This window comes from Erpetoichthys calabaricus, chromosome 14 (assembly GCF_900747795.2).
Source record: "Erpetoichthys calabaricus chromosome 14, fErpCal1.3, whole genome shotgun sequence".
NCBI lineage: Eukaryota > Metazoa > Chordata > Cladistia > Polypteriformes > Polypteridae > Erpetoichthys > Erpetoichthys calabaricus.
Window position 1 is genome coordinate 102,134,408 of NC_041407.2, and position 19,794 is coordinate 102,154,201.

Consider the following 19,794-nt stretch of genomic DNA (forward strand, 5'->3'; position numbering starts at 1 on the left):
GGTTTCAGCTGTCAAATCCGGGCTAAAGACTCACACCCTGACTAGAGCTGCTGATTAACTGTGCAGACTGCATCTCTGTTGTTAGTTATTAGCACTAAAACATAAGGAATATGACAGTGATACCCTCACCTGTTCTGTTTCTCTTCTTGGTACTCAAATGTGGCACTTGGTGCCACTGCCCACCTGCCAAGTTATTTTGCCTGCCTAAAGTAAAGTCATCTCTGATGGAGGGTTGCAGGAATCGTTGGGTAGAGGGGGACCTTTCATCAGATTGGCTGGCCCAGCATAGTCTAAGCTGTGGAATGGCCAATAGGGGGAGGCAGCTTGATGGCCGAGGTCTCTAGGACTCTGAACAAATCCAAATCCTATTATGGGATATCATCTACTATTGAATTCTGCTCTGTACCTGTACTACTTCTATTCTACTATTATATTGTATTGAGGATTACTTGTGTTCTGTTCTGTGTATTGTGTTAAAATTACCCCCTTTTTTGACACCCACTGCATGCACAACCTACCTGAAAAGGGGTCTCTCTTTGAACTTTTCCATTTTTTTTCCCTACAAGGGTTTTTTTTTTTTTTTGGGAGTTTTTCCTTGTCTTCTTAGAGAGTCAAGGCTGGGGGGACTGTCAAGAGGCAGGGTCTGTTAAAGCCCATTGCAGCACTTCTTGTGTGATTTTGGGCTCTACAAAAATAAATTGTATTGTATTGTATTGTACTTGCAGCTGGTGAGCTCTTTTCTCTGCTCCCCACAGCACACTAATTCTCGCTTCTTTCTCTTCCTCTCTTTGTCCTTTCCCCTCTACTCCTCCAGGCAAGCTTCATCCGACTCTGGCTCCCCGAATGGAGTGAGGTGGCTCCTTTTATGATGGCCCTGGAAGTGTTCCTGTGGCGAGAGCCCAATGTAGGGCTCTACAGCTCCACCTGGCGGGGCTGTGCCAAACTCCAACTCCCAGCATACCCTGAGAGAATCCATGGTGCCACAGCACCCAACCCCCCCCCAAAGAGAGCTGCCCTCTAACGTCCCAGGGAAGGTATTACCCTGTCGATGCTCTCTCCCCTGGTCCTTCCATCCAGCTGGTGTCCCGGCCAGGTAATGGCCGAGGCCGCCCATCAGACCACATATTGAACTAGAGATCAAGTGATGTGATGAGGCAACTGTGTCGCCGTGCCAACCCAACTAATGCATTCTGGGAAAAAAAAAAAGTTATGGAATGTACACTTCCTAAAGCTTAGGCTACAGCATGACTACTCAGTCAACTGGAAAAATGTACTAATTATGAAAATGAAATACAGAATGACAATAAAAAGTGTAAATGAGTCTTTAACAAAACAAAAAGGAAGGCGGGGCGGGAGGCGACTAATGAGTTGCAGGCACAACATGTGATAAGTATTACTTCTCATGGAGAACGTTTCTTGAGCTTGCTAAAAAGCACACAGAATGTACACATTGGGCTGAAAGACCACTTCAAAGAAAGCATCCCCTGATTCTATAGAAGCTGACCTGTCAAAGCTAAACGGAGAGGAACTCTGTCTAGCGGCTGACTCGTGTACACAAAGACATGCAGATAACGTCTAGACTTGGTTAATTTAAGAATGCCGCTAATCAGAAAACAGGGCCATGTACTCAGGAAGCAAGAAACGCGGGTCCAGAAGAGCAGACAGGGCTTTGTTTGTTTTTTGTTTTTGCAGGAGACCACTAAATTCCCTTTCATCCACCTGAAGGTGTGTGTGGTTTATCTCAAGTAGACCATGACGGGGCAGGTAAACTGATCATTTACACTCCATGGCTGGTAACAGTGACATAAGTTCTGGTGTTCAACTTTTTCAGGCTGATTTCAATCAGGGTGATATCCATGTTTAAAAAAAGGGGGGCTTAAATTTAGTTTTGCCTTATTGTGGACAGAATGTTGTGGCAAATCTGGACAAACTGGTGAGGAAGGCAGGCTCCGTTGTAGGCACGGAGCTGGACAGTTTGACATCCGTGGCAGAGCGACGGGCGCTGAGCAGACTCCTGTCAATCATGGAGAATCCACTGCATCCACTGAACAGGATCATCTCCAGACAGAGGAGCAGCTTCAGCGACAGACTGCTGTCACCGTCCTGCTCCACTGACAGACTGAGGAGATTGTTCCTCCATCACACTATGTGACTCTTCAATTCCACCCGGGGGGGGGGGGGGGGGTAAACGTTAACATTTTACAAAGTTATTGTCTGTCTGTATACCTGTATTGTTATCACTCTTTAATTTAATATTGCTCTTTATCAGTATGCTGCTGCTGCTGGAGTATGTGAATTTAATAAAGTATCTATCTATCTATCTATCTATCTATCTATCTATCTATCTATCTATCTAATTGCCAGCAAAATGCTTATTGTTACGGTTTAACTAAGTTATAATTTGATTAATTTTTTGGCAGTGGGGTCCTTTCTGTTTAATACAAAAAAAAAAAAAAAAAAAGTAATTTTAATACATTTGTCATTGCCCTATACAAACCGTGTTTCCCCGAAAAAAAAACCCTTGCGTGATTTTCAGGCTGCTCTGTAATATAAGCCCTACCCCAAAAATAAGCCCTAGTTATTCAGCTGAAAAGTAAGGTGCCTAAGGCCGGGTTTATACTTCACGCGATGTGACGCATGTGCCCGAAACATCCATTAAATTCCGAGGACACCTTGCCACAATATCTCTGAAAAGGATGTTTAATGATTACATCCATCAGTCCGGGGAGGCGCCCATTCCTGCAAGCATCGCCGCAAGACAAACGAAATCCTTGGGGCACCAGCTCATCGCAAGGTGAATAAAAACATTCACATACACACACTGGCGTCATTGTAACTTTACCAAATCCCCAAACCTTCATGTCTTTGGATGGAAACCTGAGCCCACAGTGGAAACCCAGTAGGAAAAACATGCAAACTCCAGGCAGGGAACACCAGGGACGTGACTCCCTAAGAGACAGCAGCGCTACCGCTCCGCCACCGTGCCACCCCATATGTGTAACTATTAACAATATTCATTATTTAAACAAAGGTAACGATTTATCTGTAAAATGTGACTTACATATATTAATGCATTTCATCATGAAAGTGACATCAAGTATAAATCTAAGAATTCTAAATGTGCAGAGAGCGGGAATGTCACACATTTAATGTGTTCTGATCTATTGCTGCTTGCCGCTGCTGTCAGGTCAGGATGAAACCCCAGCGATGAACAACTGGGTCAGTTTTAAGATGACAGTCTACTTTAATGATAAAGTAAACTTCGAGGTTAAAATGGACATTTCAATGTTAAAGCCGAAATTTCTACTTTAATCACAAAAAAGACATTTTCATTATGTCCTTCATTTTTTTTCTCTGCGGCTTAAATACGCTGCCATACATTCTGATGGTATTGTAAAGGTAAGAAAAAAAAAAAAAAGACGGCACAGAAAATGGTATGTGAGACTTTTAAAATCTATCGTGTCATTACTTTGGGGAATATGCGACACTTGAATATCAAAGCAACATGAATACATTTCTATGTCGGCATTTTGCTTCACCACATTGAACCATTCATCAAACATCGAAGCAGGCACACTGATCTGCAAAGCGGCTGGAGTAAGAGATTCAGGTTTTGAACTAGGGAATCCATTCCTGGACATTTTTCATTCCCGTATTCCCGGGAATGAAACTGCTGTAATTCCTGAGAAAACGGGAACGCCCAAGCTCGCATATATAGCGTATTAATAATAAAAATAATAATGATTCATTACATTTATATAGCGCGTTTCTCAGTACTCAAAGCGCTATCCACACAGGGAGGAACCAGGAAGCGAACCCGCAATCTTCCACAGTCTCCTTAATGCAAATAAGCAGCACTACCACTGCGTCACCTGTGAGGACGTTGTGTTTTTCACGCTCTTATTACCACAACTAAAGATACAGTACATGTACTTATATGACAGCATGAACTGCTTGTAGATAGGGTTAGTCTTTTATTTGTGTCAACATATAGCAGTAGTTTTATTAAAAATAAGTGTCGGTCGCTCTAAAACCGTTCACATGTGAGATGCCCGTGCACTGTGTCATCCCCAGGAGCCCGGGATTCCAGGGAATAAAATGCGGGATTCCCGAATTCCCGTGAATGGATAAACCCATCCGGGAATGGATTCCCTAGTTTGAACGTGGAGAGTAATGACGATATTCCTGAAGATGATGACATGACTGTATTTGGATAAATGTATATTGTTGTACATGAATAAATATAAGATATCCCCTAAAAATAAGCCCTAGTGGAGCAAAAATTAATATAAGACCCGGTCTTATTTTCAGGGAAACACGGTACAATGCCCTGGGTTCAAATCTCATCCCTGGCCATTGTGGAGTCTGCACATTCTGCCCAACGTCTGCTTGGTTTTTATCTCCAGGTACTCTAATTTTTCTGCCAGACCCCAAGCATGTTTTTTTTTATTGTTAGGGTTAATTAGAGGATTCTAAATTGGCCACCCTTGAGTGTTAGGTGAGTGTGCTCTGTGATAGATTGGTGCCCGTCTTATGCGTGAAGCGGCTAGGGTTAGGCTGTGCCCGCTCACAAGCTGGAACTGGAACAAATGGGATTTGAAAAATGTCAATTTCACATACTGGATATCAAAGCAAACCAAAGGCTCCGAGAGTATTCATTCATTTTAAGAATCAACGGGTGCCATCTCTCCAGTCACTACTGGCACTCACTACATACAACAGTCTGAAGCCGAGTGTCATAAAGTTGGAAAAAAAAACAATCCGCACCTCCGCATCTGAGATCATGGTCCTTTCTAGAAAAAGAGTTGCTTGTTCTGTTAGGAAAAGGCTGATCACCAGATGCAGGCGGAGGAGTTCAATAACCTCAGGGTCTTGTGGACCAATGAGGGTAGAGGTGAGACAGAGCAAGGAATCAGTGTGTTAGCAGCTGTTACACTGGGCCATAGTGGTGAAGGGGAAACAAAATCCACAGACAAAGCTTTGAATTTACTGGCCACTTCAGCGATGGGTGATGACTGAAAGAACGAGACTGTGAGGACAAACAACTGTAAGGTTCCTGCGCAGGCTGACTGGACTCACTCTTTGTGAGAGGGTGAGGAGCTGAGCTTTATGGGAGAACCTGGGAGTAGACATTCGGCATCTCTGAAACAGAGGTGGTCCAGGCATGTAGACAGGATATCGCCTTGGAGTCTCCCTCAAGAGACATGCCAGGCACACCTGTTTGGAAGAACAACAGTGAGCAGATGCAGGACACACTGGAACTATTACAGTATATGTAATATATCTTAAATATAAACGCCTACACGTGGAAGTGTGTGTGTGTCTGTCTGTCTGTCCAACCCGGAAGTGCGAGGCTACAGCATGAAGCTCAAAGAAAGCGACTCTGTCGCCAAAGCGAAACTGCCGAGAAAAGAAATAAACTCACGTAGTTGCTGATATACAAGCGGGGCGAGCACATCAGCAAAACAAAACCTCTGAGGAAAGAGAACCTTGCTTAGCCGCTAATGCACAACCGATGCGATTGATTAATTGATTGAAGTGCCAGAATCCATGGTTTCTAGGAGCCCGGGATTTCTACGGGTCAGGCTTACACAGCCAGTAATATATAATATACATATAATATATATAAACGTCTACGTGTGGAAGTGTGCGTGTCTGTCTGTCCGGCCTGGAAATGAGAGGTGGAGTCGGGGTAACGGCTTCGCCTCCGAGTAAACAGAAACTTCCTTAGCCGCTAATAACACAAGCGAGGTGAGCACTTCGGCAAAATGAAACCTCCTAGGAGAGAGACGCCCAGAGAAGTTCTTTTCAATTACATTACATCTCTACATTTCAATTTGTTTTCCGATGATTTCAATAGTTTCTAGGTTTCCGAGCTTTTTACAGCATGGGGTCACACAGCTAGTGTAAATATGTAAATATGCATACAAAGTGCAGAGTGCAACTCAGTGCAAGTCTATATATGTGTGTGTGTGTGTATATATTGTGATGGATGGCAGGCATTTCAGCCTGGCCTGGACGTCCCTCATCAGAGGAAAGGAAGAAAAGCAGCATGTTCAGGACACTACATTCCCCGGGACGCTAGATGGCAGCTCCCCTGGACAGAAATGGTTCCTCGGATTCCTGCAGGGCAGCATGGGACATGGAGTCCGTCTCTTCAGCCCTGTTGGGTGCCGTGGGTGCCACCAGGGGGAGCTCACCAAGAACCCAGGGACTATTACGGTTACGTCAACCCGGAAGTACTTCAGGGTCACATGGATGGAAGCCCACAGTACTTCCAGGATATTTGAAGAAGGCATTTGACCCGGAGAAGGAATACTTCCGGGTCATGGACTTTAAAAGGACTCTGGGAAACCTCAGCAGATTGAGCTGGAGTTGGGAGGGTGTGTAACAGAGCTGCTAGGAGTTGGAGGAGTGTGATTATTGATTATTATTGATTTGTATTATTGATTGGAGAATTGTGGAGAGTGCGGTGCTTTGTGCACTGTATTTAAGAATATTAAAGATATTACTCTTGGTGATTTTAAATGTGTGTCCTGGACGTCTGTCTGGTGGGTTCAACGGGGCGCGATAGAGCTCTTTATCCCACAATATATTATTATTATTATAATATATATACACATATATATATATATATATATATATATACACACAATATATATATATATATATATATATATATATATATATATATATATATATATATATACACACAATATATATATATATACACACAATATAGATATATATATATATATATATATATACACACAATATATATATATATATATATATATACACACAATATATATATATATATATATATATATATATATATATATATATATATATATATTATGGAAGCGAAGGTCTGTGATACGGTTTGCATATTAGCAGCTGGAGATCCACAAAGGGAGAAAAATGAATCACGTATCATAAAGTAGTTTTTTATTCCTGAGCTTTCAGCCGCTACCAGGAGCCTTCATCAGAGGATAATGCTTAGACTTACAAGAATCAAAGGCAATATATAGCACAATTCGTTTTAGGCGGGGAAGGGGGGGCTACAGGTCGTAATGTTCTATTTATTATGAACACGTTCTACTTAAGTTTGCATATGCTGGGTTTATGTCCAAAAGTCTGTTAATGGCGTTTTTGTCTGATAGCCAAGATTCAGCCAGTTCTCTGGCACTTTTAGTACTGGCCTTAAATACACTGTATATATAAATATGTACCTGGCTGTCAGACCTGTAATAGCATCTTAGGACGCTGGATGGATACTAATGTTAAAAATGAAACACCATTGTTAAAAGCTGTAGTAGTACAATAAAGAGTATATCACAATGATACCTTTAACCAATAAGCTGGAGTCGTCTTCAATTGTTCCCTTATTTTTGTCAATTATCAGGCTCCTCATTTCTTCAGGGATTTCTGACACACTGCAGAAACAAACACATAGACATTTTAAAATTAAAGTCACAAGTAAAATACAATTTTCACAGCAGCAGGAGTACACTTTTAAAATGAACACAACAGGTAAAGAAATGACTCGATGACTCCAATTCTTGGACAATCCAGAACAATGTTACTTCAGTTATTAAATCCCTGTTGAGGTAAAAATTGTACGCTGTGTTTGCTAGAAGGACAGACTAATGACATCATTGAGGGTTGGTTCAGAGAGGACCACAGGTCAGTTTGTGATTTATGAAATCCGGTCATCTTTAGGACAGGCGGTGTAATTTTGTGCTTAGAGAATTAGACCTGAATGAACAGAATTACAGGTTCAAATCATAAAACTGGATTACTGTGCAACACTAACACATTGGTTTCTCAATATCTCTCTATCATATATAAAAATCCTGGGACGAAATGAGACTTTTTAGACTGGGATGAGACGTGACTTTTTCAGAGAGATACTTTCATGTCCCGTGAGACGAGACTTTGTGCCAAGAGATTTAACCAGGCCCGGGACCGGAAATAAAAGACAAAGAGTAGAAGACAAAGTAGAATGTCGTAAAGAACTCAAAAACATTGGTGCGATACACATGCAGAGCAGGTTAGAAATTATGAAAGTACTAAAATTCGAAAGTCTCAAAAAAAAGGATAGTAAAGATCACATTAGTGCAAACAAATGGAAATTATTACTCGGTGAAATAACGGAACAGTGAAAAGAGATAGAATATATGGACATGGGTGATATGACAGAAGTATGTAGATCTTGTTTGGCTTTAAACTTTAAGTCGGAGACTTGTAGATCGTCTAATTCGTGTTGCCATCAGGGAAAAGTAGTGTTTCTTCCCAATGAAGAGGCCTATCCGCGAGAAATAAAAGTAAAAGTGAAATCCACATATGCGAGTGGCAGAGACGCTGGCGCGTATCGTAGGCTGGGGGGGGGGCTTGGCGAGCAAAGTGAAAGCCCCCCTAGTTTAGTAAAAACAGCACAAGAAGGATACAAATGAGATTTGTGAAACTTGCTTTGTCACAGTTGAATTTGAAAATGGCACCGTATAGTTTAGACAGAACTTTATTTATCCCCCAGAGGAAAGTTTTCTTTTTACAGAAACTCAATAAACACATAAACAATAATAAATATACACAAACAATATGGTCTGAACACACACCAGAATGATAAAAAAGAAAGAAAAGCTAAAAAGAAAAGCAGGTGTAGTGCCGTTGGTATAAAGGAGCCCAGTCGTGTTTCCTGACACACTTCTGCTGAATAATTTGTTGGCTCAACGCCCTCAGTGTTGGTGCGTCACAGAGAGGACGTGCAGCGTCGCTCAGAATTGTTTTAATTCTCTCCTTAGCTACGACCTCCACGTGGTCCAGAGTGCATCCCATAACTGAGCCTGCTCTTTTAATCAGTGCATTGATTTGGTGGGCCTCTCTAAATCTGATGTTAAAGAGCCCAGCACACCACACTGGCCACCACAGAGTTGTAGAAGATGTGACGGACGTCACATTTCACATAAAAGGAATGAAGCCTGGGGCGGCACGGTGGCGCAGTGGGTAGCGCTGCTGCCTTGCAGTTGGGAGACCTGGGAACCTGGGTTCGCTTCCCGGGTCCACCCTGCGTGGAGTTTGCATGTTCTCCCCGTGTCTGCGTGGGTTTCCTCCGGGCGCTCCGGTTTCCTCCCACAGTCCAAAGACATGCAGGTTAGGTGGATTGGCAATTCTAAATTGGCCCTAGTGTGTGCTTGGTGTGTGGGTGTGTTTGTGTGTGTCCTGCGGTGTGTTGGCACCCTGCCCGGGATTGGTTCCTGCCTTGTGCCCTGTGTTGGCTGGGATTGGCTCCAGCAGACCCCCGTGACCCTGTGTTCGGATTCAGCGGGTTGGAAAATGGATGGATGGATGGAATGAAGCCTCCCGAGAACGAACAGCCTGCTCTGCCCTTTCTTGTATTGTTCCTCTGTGGTATGAGACCTATCATTAATATGGACCCCCAAAATATTTGTAGGAGTGGACCACCTCTAGGCACAGTGGTAGCGCTGCTGCCTTGCAGTAAGGAGACCCGGGTTCACTTTCCGAGTCCTACCTGCGTAGAGTTTGCATGTTCTCTCCGTGTCTGCATGGGTTTCCTCCCATAGTGCAAAGACATGCAGGTTAGGTGCATTGGCCATCTTAAATTGTCTCTAATGTGTGTGTGTGTGTGTGTGTGTGTGCCCTGCGGTGGGCTGGCGCCCTGCCCGGGAGTTGTTCCTGCCTTGTGCCCTGTGTTGGCTAGGATTGACTCCAGCAGACCCCCGTGACCCTATGTTTGGATATAGTGGGTTGGACAATGACTGACCACCTCTACATTAACTCCCTGACTTTGGGGGTCTTTGGAGTAGTGGAAGTCACTAACCAATTCCTTGGTTTTTCCTCGCAGTAAGGAGATCAGGGGTTCAAGTCCCAGGTCCTCCATGCGTGAAGGGCTCTTTAAGTGGTGAGAAAATCACTATATAAATGTCATTACAGTGATCCCTCGCTATATCGCGCTTCGCCTTTTGCAGCTTCACTCTATCGCGGATTTTATATGTAAGCATATTTAAATATATATCGCGGATTTTTCGCTGCTTCGCGGGTTTCTGCGGACAATGGGTCTTTTAATTTCTGGTACATGCTTCCTCAGTTGGTTTGCCCAGTTGATTTCATACAAGGGACGCTATTGGCAGATGGCTGAGAAGCTACCCAACGTACTTTTCTCTCTCTCTTGCGCTGACTTTCTCTGATCCTGACATAGGAGGACTGAGCAGGGGGGCTGTTCGCACACCTAGACGATACGGACGCTCGTCTAAAAATGCTGAAAGATTATCTTCACGTTGCTATCTTCTGTGCAGCTGCTTCGTGAAGCGACATGCTGCAAGGTGCTTCGCATACTTAAAAGCTCGAAGGGCACGTATTGATTTTTGACTGTTTGTTTTTCTCTGGCTCTCTCTCTCTGCTCCTGATGGAGGGGGTGTGAGCTGCCGCCTTCAACAGCTTTGTACCGGCGGTGCTTCGCATACTTAAAAGCCAAACAGCCCTATTGATTTGTTTGCTTTCCTCTGTCTTTCTGACAGACTCTGCTCCTGACGCGCACTCCTTTGAAGAGGAAGATATGTTTGCATTCTTTTAATTGTGAGACAGAACTGTCATCTCTGTCTTGTCATGGAGCACAGTTTAAACTTTTGAAAAAGAGACAAATGTTTGTTTGCAGTGTTTGAATAACGTTCCTGTCTCTCTACAACCTCCTGTGTTTCTGCGCAAATCTGTGACCCAAGCATGACAATATAAAAATAACCATATAAACATATGGTTTCTACTTCGCGATTTTCTTATTTCGCGGGTGACTCTGGAACGCAACCCCCGGGATGGAGGAGGGATTACTGTATTATTATTATTGTTGTTATTATTATTTGCACCAAGAAACAAAGTTTTCCACCTGACTCCTCTCCTCTGCCTCATCCTTTTTTTCAATACACCTCATGAGTGCATTTCTTCCATTCTCTTTCCCTACAACGGTTTTACTTGGTGGGGTTTTTCCTCGTCTTCTTAGGGAGTCAAGGCTGGGGAGGGGGGTGCTGTTAAACAACAGGGCCTGTTAAGGCCCACCGAGACATTCCTTGTGTGATTTTGGGCTGTACCAGAAATAAATTATTGCTATTGCTGTGTGGAATCATCTGAGAATTTCTGCATGCAAAATAAGGATTGATGATGAAATAAACAGGCAAGGAAAACGATTCAATTGAGTCAGGAGAGGCAGACAGCCACAGGGGGAAAAAAAATATAATTTGTTTAAATTCTTCGATTTTTAGGCATAAAGTTTGCTGTTGCTTAATCTTGATCTTTGGGAACCACTGTGGTTTCTGGCTTTCATTTCCACCAGTTTGTTAGTCAGAGGTCAACTCCAGTATTAAATTACCCTGGAGGAAGTGATGAATACTTCTACACAGGCCCACCTTCCTCTGATTTGCATGCTGGTTGCTCTTGTGGGGCACCCACGACACCCATAGGGCATACTGCTGTTTGACTGGCATATTCAGGACCATGCCTGCTACTGTGACACACACTCTCTCGCTCTCTCTCTATCTGTCTTGGTTGTAACTGATGCAGGATTTAGTCGTGCCCTGTGCAATACAGGTGAGCTCTTACCACTGGCAACCTCTCACCACCAGTCACACTGCAACATGTCCATAAAAATCACGTAATATTTACTGGGGGCGGAGTGGTGGCTCTGAGGCTAGGGATCTGCACTGGCAATCCTGTAAACGCTGTGACAAAAGGCGCTATATCAACACTCAGCCCGACATAGACAGACGCAGGAGGCACACTTATAAAACAAATGTTCCAATTTTCTTTTTCTTTGCCTGGGGGTTGCCCTCTAGCGTCCCGGGGGAGGTACTGTTCTGTCCATACTTGTTCCCCCCAGGCCATACAAAGAAGAGAAGAAACATTAACATTATACAAAGTTATTGTCTGTTATACCTGCCTCACACTCTCTACCTTGCACTTTTTAACTTGCACTGTGTTTTTATCACTCTTTAATTAATATTGTTTTTTATCAGTATGCTGCTGCTGGAGTATGTGAATTTCCCCTTGGGGATTAATAAAGTATCTATCTATTACATTAATAGTATTATTATTACTACCAAGATGACTTGAGACACATTTGTACACCACGTTCTGTTTTAATCTGCGCTTTTACTTATGAGCTGATTTGGCATACGCTTCACCATACAAGAAACTGCATCCAAAAGGGATTAACTGAATGACGAAGATGAGGCAAATTACTCATTATATAAGGGAGGGACGGCAAGAGGAATCTGGATTTCAATACTGTGTTCATAAAATGTAGGCAAGGAAACCGTTGTAATAGAATTAGAATCAAGAGGCTTCAAGGAAAAAAAAATAAATAAAAAGTCAATGAGCGATGAGTATGAAATGCAGTTATGATTAAAACCTCCTGCATCCCAGGAAAATTTTGCTTAACAAATGTGCGTATGATTCAGCTCTTTGTACTGAGCCATTGCAGGAAAAGATGAATTCAGGAACTTCCCCCAGAGATTCAGGATGGGGACTTTGAGAGGAGAACTCCCAGAACACCATCTCCACAACACTGAAGAATACAAGCAATGTTCAAGTTTGCTGCTGGAAGAACACCAGTCACGGTAGCCAAGCGGCCTTGAACAAGAGGTGCATTGTAGTTGCACAGAGGTCAGGCTGAAAGCAAATAAACAATGCGAGCTCTGTGACAAGTGCTAAAAAAGAAAGACCAACAGAAACAAACGAGCCGGAGAGGCAGAGAACATACAAATAAAAAGAAAATGCAATTTAAATGAAATATGCATGGGCGCATGTAACACTATGAATCATCTGTGATGGGGCTGGCTGGGAAAGGGGGTCTCAGCTCAAGTCTCACTTTAGTAAAAGCCAGTCAGGGACTTTGTGAAAGCCGCAGCGTTTGACTCTTTACCCATCTTTAACTCAGCGCCTTCAGGTGTCCCCTTACAGGAACCCACTCACTGCAGCACTTCTAAATTTAGACCGGGAACACAAAAACAGCAATGTCTGTGTCTCCTACTACAAACCTCATCCAAAGAGGAAATGATATCTGCTAATCAATCGCTCTCAGGATGTTCCTCCAATAATTTATAGAACCTAACAGCCACAGTGCAGTCTCCTCCTATATTTTAATATCCTCCGGCTCGGTAATGCAAACTGTGGCCCCGGGGACTTGCGATTGATTTAGTCATTTTCTCAGAGATGCCGGATGAACGGCAGTTCTAGAGTTAGGGCTCAACACATTTTAAAAGCTAGTTCTGTCTCGAAAGGATGTGTACATCATGTGAGATTTTCTAACCAGGTAACACTCTAGTTTTCATAGGGCACAGAGATAAACATTTGGAGCAGAAAAATCTTTTGAAGTGACATTGCTGTAAGCTGGACATGTTCATTAACTAAACCATCATCTTCTATGACATCTTACTCTGTGTCCCAGTTGGCATAAACGAAGAGTAGATGAAGAAGTCTTCATATATATTAAATACTGTATATACACACACACACACATATACATATACATATATATACACACACACACACACACATACATACATACATACATACATACAGTGCATCCGGAAAGTATTCACAGCGCATCACTTTTTCCACATTTTGTTATGTTACAGCCTTATTCCAAAATGGATTAAATTCATTTTTTTTCCCTCAGAATTCTACACACAACACCCTATAATGACAACGTGAAAAAAGTTTACTTGAAATTTTTACAAATTTATTAAAAATAAAAAAATTGAGAAAGCACATGTACATAAGTATTCACAGCCTTTTCCATGAAGCTCAAAATTGAGCTCAGGTGCCTCCTGTTTCCCCTGATCATCCTTGAGATGTTTCTGCAGCTTCATTGGAGTCCACCTGTGGTAAATTCAGTTGACTGGACATGATTTGGAAAGGCACCCACATGTCTATATAAGGTCCCACAGTTGACAGTTCATGTCAGAGCACAAACCAAGCATGAAGTCAAAGGAATTGTCTGTAGACCTCTGAGACAGGATTGTCTCGAGGCACAAATCTGGGGAAGGTTACAGAAAAGTTTCTGCTGCTTTGAAGGTCCCAATGAGCACAGTGGCCCCCATCATCCGTAATTGGAAGAAGTTTGAAACCACCAGGACTCTTCCTAGAGCTGGCCGGCCATCTAAACTGAGCGATCAGGGGAGAAGGGCCTTAGTCAGGGAGGTGACCAAGAACCCAATGGTCATTCTGTCAGACCTCCAGAGGTCCTCTGTGGAGAGAGGAGAACCTTCCAGAAGGACAACCATCTCTGCAGCAATCCACTAATCAGGCCTGTATGGTAGAGTGGCCAGACGGAAGCCACTCCTTAGTAAAAGACACATGGCAGCCCACCTGGAGTTTGCCAAAAGGCACCTGAAGGACTCTCAGACCATGAGAAAGAAAATTCTTTGGTCTGATGAGACAAAGATTGAACTCTTTGGTGTGAATGCCAGGCGTCACGTTTGGAGGAAACCAGGCACCGCTCATCACCAGGCCAATACCATCCCCACAGTGAAGCATGGTGGTGGCAGCAACATGCTGTGGGGATGTTTTTCAGCAGCAGGGACTTGGAGACTAGTCAGGATAAAGGGAAAGATGACTGCAGCAATGTACAGAGACATCCTGGATGAAAACCTGCTCCAGAGCGCTCTTGACCTCAGACTGGGGAGACGGTTCATCGTTCAGCAGGACAACGACCCTAAGCACACAGCCAAGATATCAAAGGAGTGGCTTCAGGACAACTCTGTGAATGTCCTTGAGTGGCCCAGCCAGAGCCCAGACTTGAATCCGATTGAACATCTCTGGAGAGATCGTAAAATGGCTGTGCACTGATGCTTCCCATCCAACCTGATGGAGCTTGAGAGGTACTGCAAAGAGGAATGGGCGAAACTGGCCAAGGATAGGTGTGCCAAGCTTGTGGCATCATATTCAACAAGACTTGAGGCTGTAATTCCTGTCAAAGGGGCATCGACAAAGTATTGAGCAAAGGCTGTGAATACTTATGGACATGGGATTTCTCAGTTTTTTTATTTTTAATAAATTTGCAAAAATCTCAAGTAAACTTTTTTCACATTGTCATTATGGGGTGTTGTGTGTAGAATTCTGAGGAAAAAATGAATTTAATCCATTTTGGAACAAGGCTGTAACATAAAATGTGGAAAAAGTGATGCGCTGTGAATACTTTCTGGATGCACTGTATTGTATATAAATGTCTACGCATGGAAGTGTTTTTTGTCTGTCCGGTCTGGAAGAGTGAGGCAGCCCGGAGGTGCAATGCATGAACCTGAAAGAAATCGAGACTGTCACCAAAGTGAAACTGGCGAGAAAAGAAAAACTCACTTAGCTGCTGTTACACAAGTGAGGTGAGCACGTCAGGAAAACAAAACCACTAAGGAAAGAGAACCTCGTTTAGTTGCTAATGCACAACTGATGCAACTGATTGAGTGAAGTGCCAGAATTCATGGTTTCTAGCAGCCCGGGCTTTTTACAGCACAGGCATCTCTCTATTATAAAAAAAAAAAAAAAAAAAATCTTGGGAGGGAGACTAGGGAGATGAGACGTGATCTTCTATGAGGACACTTTAACGTCACGTGAGACAACATTTAAAACAAGTTCACGGACATCTAACCAAGCAGTTGTTGGATTGCTTTTCGCAGACACGCTTCATGTGCTCCCAGCTCTTAAAACAACGACAAGGCGACAAGCAGAAAACGCAGCTCGCCAGCAGCAGCAAGCCAGCAGATGATCAGACCGCTTCTTCTTAGCGTGCGTTCAGTCCCAAAACAACCAAAGCCCCACCCCAAATTCACAACACAAGTGGCAGAGACGCGAAGTGGGAAAAGGTCAGCTGCTGTACAGGCTTCGAAATGAGTGACGCGCAGCGCAACAAGCAAAACGTGCCAGCAGATGATCCGACTGAAACTCGTTAGCGTGCGTTCAGCACCCCCAAAACAACGCGAGCGGCAGAGACACGAAGTGGCAAAAGGACAGCTGCTGTACAGGCTTTTAAAATGATCGACGTGCAGCTCAAAAAACAGAACACGCAGCTCGTCAGCAACAGAAAGACAGCAGATGATCCGATGGCATCTCCTTAGCGTGCGTTCAGCCGTGCCACCTTCACAACATGAGCAGCATTGTAAGTCCTGCGAGAAAGGGATTTAACCACGCCCAGGGCCAGAAATAAAGGACAAGTATTGTTTTGACAGAAGTTTTAAAGTAAAAGTGAAAATAAAGCATATGTAACAATTCCCATGAAAATAATCTCTTTAAATTGTATATCCAGTAAACCAAACCTGGGGGTGGGTGAGCGAAGCGAGCAGGGAGCAGAGCCCCCTAGTTTTATTATATTATATTATATCTATATGTATATATCTATTATAAAAAGAAATCCTGTCCTGGAAAGCAAAAAGCAAGTCAATGATACGTGATCTTCTCGTAAGACATTTTAAAGACCCACGAGACCAAAGACACACCCTACTTACAATCTACCAAATAGGACAATAGGCAGCAAAACATTCAGTCTTGTGAAGGATTTGAGCACACACAGGGCTGAAAGTGCATATAAAGCGTATAAGGAGAGTACATTATAAATTAAATGTCGACATCTATGCGAAGAAGAAAGCAGCGCGGAAAAAAGAAACTCAAATGTGTTGGACAGAAAAAAGAGCAAAAAAGAATAATCGAGGTGCAAATTCAGAAAATAAGGATAGTAATTATCAGCCCGGAACAAGTGGAGTTGAAAAAAAAAGCACATCCAATCCGGCTCAGAATTAAAAGACAAAGTAGAACTTCATAAAGACGTTTACAAACGTTGGCGCTAAACACATGTGGAGAAAGTTAAAGGATATGAAAGTAGGAAAATTAGAAAATATAAAAAAAGAAAGTAAAGATCGCAGTAGCGCAAACAAACAAACTGCCTCATTTAACTATGCACCAGTCTAACTTTGGTTTTGCACAATAATTACTACACTATTGCACCTTAACACTTAATTCTACTTTATTCACATAATTGTACTTATTTATTATGTTCTACTATACTGTTACCTTTCAATCTATGACTTTTTGTTAATCTGATATTCTTCTAACTTTGCACAGTTTTTGATAAGCGGATCAGGATGCATTTCACTGCGTGTTGTCCTGTATAACTATGCATGTGACAAATAAAGAATCTTGAGAATTTCAAACACTGAGTTTACCGCACATGCATTTATTGGTTACTTTGTTCATGTATATATATATATATATATATTTATCTGTCTGCTTATTTAAAAAGCTACATTTACCCCAAGAGTCAAAAACGTTCTGTCTAGCCCTTGTACAAAAACTTAGAGAAAAGCTGGGGTATCACCTTGGTAACCCCATGTACTTTTGGAAATGTGAGAGGAAAATAGCACAACTTTACAGACAGGAGTCCAATGCAGAACTCTACTTACTTTTTTACTTTGTAAAAAAAAATTATTAACTGCTGATGATGTAGATTGTTTTGTCTATGCTGAAAATCCAAACAGAGAAACCTATCCTGACCTCATTAAAAAGATTCAGCATATTGGGACTCGCAAGATTACAAATATTGTTTTTACGGAAGTTCTGAAATAAAAAAGTGAAACTAATGAAATAGCAACAATTCAAAGAAAAAAAAATCTTCAAAGTGTGTATCCTGAAAACCAAACACGGGGGTTGGCGAGCGAAGCCCCCTAGTATATTTTATATATATATGTATATATACACACACATACCTGCCTGCCTTTCCCTTGCAGTCCCGTCCTGGACTCAGTCCTCAGAGACTACTCAGTGGCAAATCCACTATTCTTGAAAGCATACAATATGTCGGATGGATCCCCAAACCTTTTTCTGGCTATCTTGTTTCACACATACATGCATATTTTTACTATATATACAGTAATCCCTTGCTATATCGCGCTTCGCCTTTCGCGGCTTCACTCTATCGCGGATTTTATAATGTAAGCATATTTAAATATATATCGTGGATTTTTTGCTGGTTCGCGGATTTCTGCGGACAATGGGTCTTTTAATTTCTGGTACATGCTTCCTCAGTTGGTTTGCCCAGTTGATTTCATACAAGGGATGCTACTGGCAGATGGCTGAGAAGCTACCCAGCTTACTTTTCTCTCTCTCTCTCTCTTGCGCTGACTTTCTCTGATCCTGATGTAGGGGGACTGAGCAGAGGGGCTGTTCGCACACCTAGACGATAGGGACGCTCGTCTAAAAATGCTGAAAGATTATCTTCACGTTGCTACCTTCTGTGCAGCTGCTTCGTGAAGCGATATGCTGCACGGTGCTTCGCATACTTAAAAGCTCGAAGGGCACGTATTGATTTTTGATTGTTTGTTTTTCTCTGTCTCTCTCTCTGCTCCTGACGGAGGGGGTGTGAGCTGCCGCCTTCAACAGCTTTGTGCCCCGGTGCTTCGCATACTTAAAAGCCAAACAGCCCTATTGATTTGTTTGCTTTCCTCTCTCTTTCTGACAGTCTCTGCTCCTGACGCGCACTCCTTTGAAGAGGAACATATGTTTGCATTCTTTTAATTGTGAGAAGGAACTGTCATCTCTGTCTTGTCATGGAGCACAGTTTAAACTTTTGAAAAAGAGACAAATGTTTGTTTGCAGTGTTTGAATAAAGTTCCTGTCTCTCTACAACCTCCTGTGTTTCTGTGCAAATCTGTGACCCAAGCATGACGATATAAAAATAACCATACAAACATATGGTTTCTACTTCTTTCGCGGGGGGGTCTGGAACGCAACCCCCGCGATGGAGGAGGGATTACTGTATATTACATAAATATATGGAAACGAAGATCTGTGATACAGAATGAATATTTGTAGCTAGAGATCCACAAATGGAGAAAATGAGTCATGAGGAATGGCAGAAAATCCCCAAATCCAGGTGGGTCAAGCTTGTTGCATCAAACCTAAGAAGAACCCAGGAAGTAATTGCTACCATAGGTGTTTCAACTAAGTACTAGGTAAAGGGTCTGGATACTTGTGTCACTGTGCTAATTCAGTTGTTTGGTTTTATCTTTGATAAATGCTTCAAAAAATGCCACACATGACTGTTTGATCTTCAGTCAAAAATCTGCATCTTAGACTCACCTTACCACATCTGGTCATTCTCATCGTTTCTGGAAAACTCCAGGCATGTTTCCACATGGTTCTTTTGGAGTCATGGCTTATTTTGTACCAACTTCTCATACAGGCCCATGTTCTGCTTCTTGACATGGCTGTGTCCAGTTCATCTTTCCTCTGTAACTCCTTCAAAGTGATTATTGGCCCGTCTAAGCCTTCTCTTTGCTTGCCAAGAAAGTTCTGCAGGGGAGCCTTTTGTCGGCAGTGTCTGAGTACTTTGACATACCTTCTATGTCCTGCCCACCAAGACATGCAAACACTTCAGTATTGTTTTGTGCCCACTTCCTAATTTATCTCTTTGAATTATTTTATCTTTACCTTCTTTTCACGCTATCCTGTGGGGTTTTCATTCAGAAAAGGTGGCAGTTATTTTAATGGCCTCCACCAGTGAATCAATTGTAAGGCAACTGTGTCCTCATTTACCACCTGTGTAAACACAGAGCTCCCAGCACACAGGGACTGAATACTTATCCAAACAGCCTTTGTTTCTTAAGATGCTTTCTAACATAAAACAATGACAACTTAAAAAAAAAAAAAAAGACATTTAGTGCTTTGAAGTAAAAACATCACAGGGAAGAACATTTCACTCTAGGATTTGTTATTCAGTAATGTTAGAGAAATGCAGTT

At 42.5% G+C, this 19,794-nt stretch overlaps 1 protein-coding gene across 1 annotated transcript in view; it reads right to left on the reverse strand.

Moving 5' to 3' along the window:
* The window catches only part of plekhh3 (pleckstrin homology, MyTH4 and FERM domain containing H3), a 183,488-nt gene that overhangs the window by 58,592 nt on the left and 105,102 nt on the right, over positions 1-19,794 (reverse strand). The window contains exon 3 of the mRNA XM_028818731.2: positions 7,348-7,436. Within this exon, the coding sequence (XP_028674564.2) occupies positions 7,348-7,436 (89 nt within the window). The remainder of the gene's footprint in view (positions 1-7,347; positions 7,437-19,794) is intronic.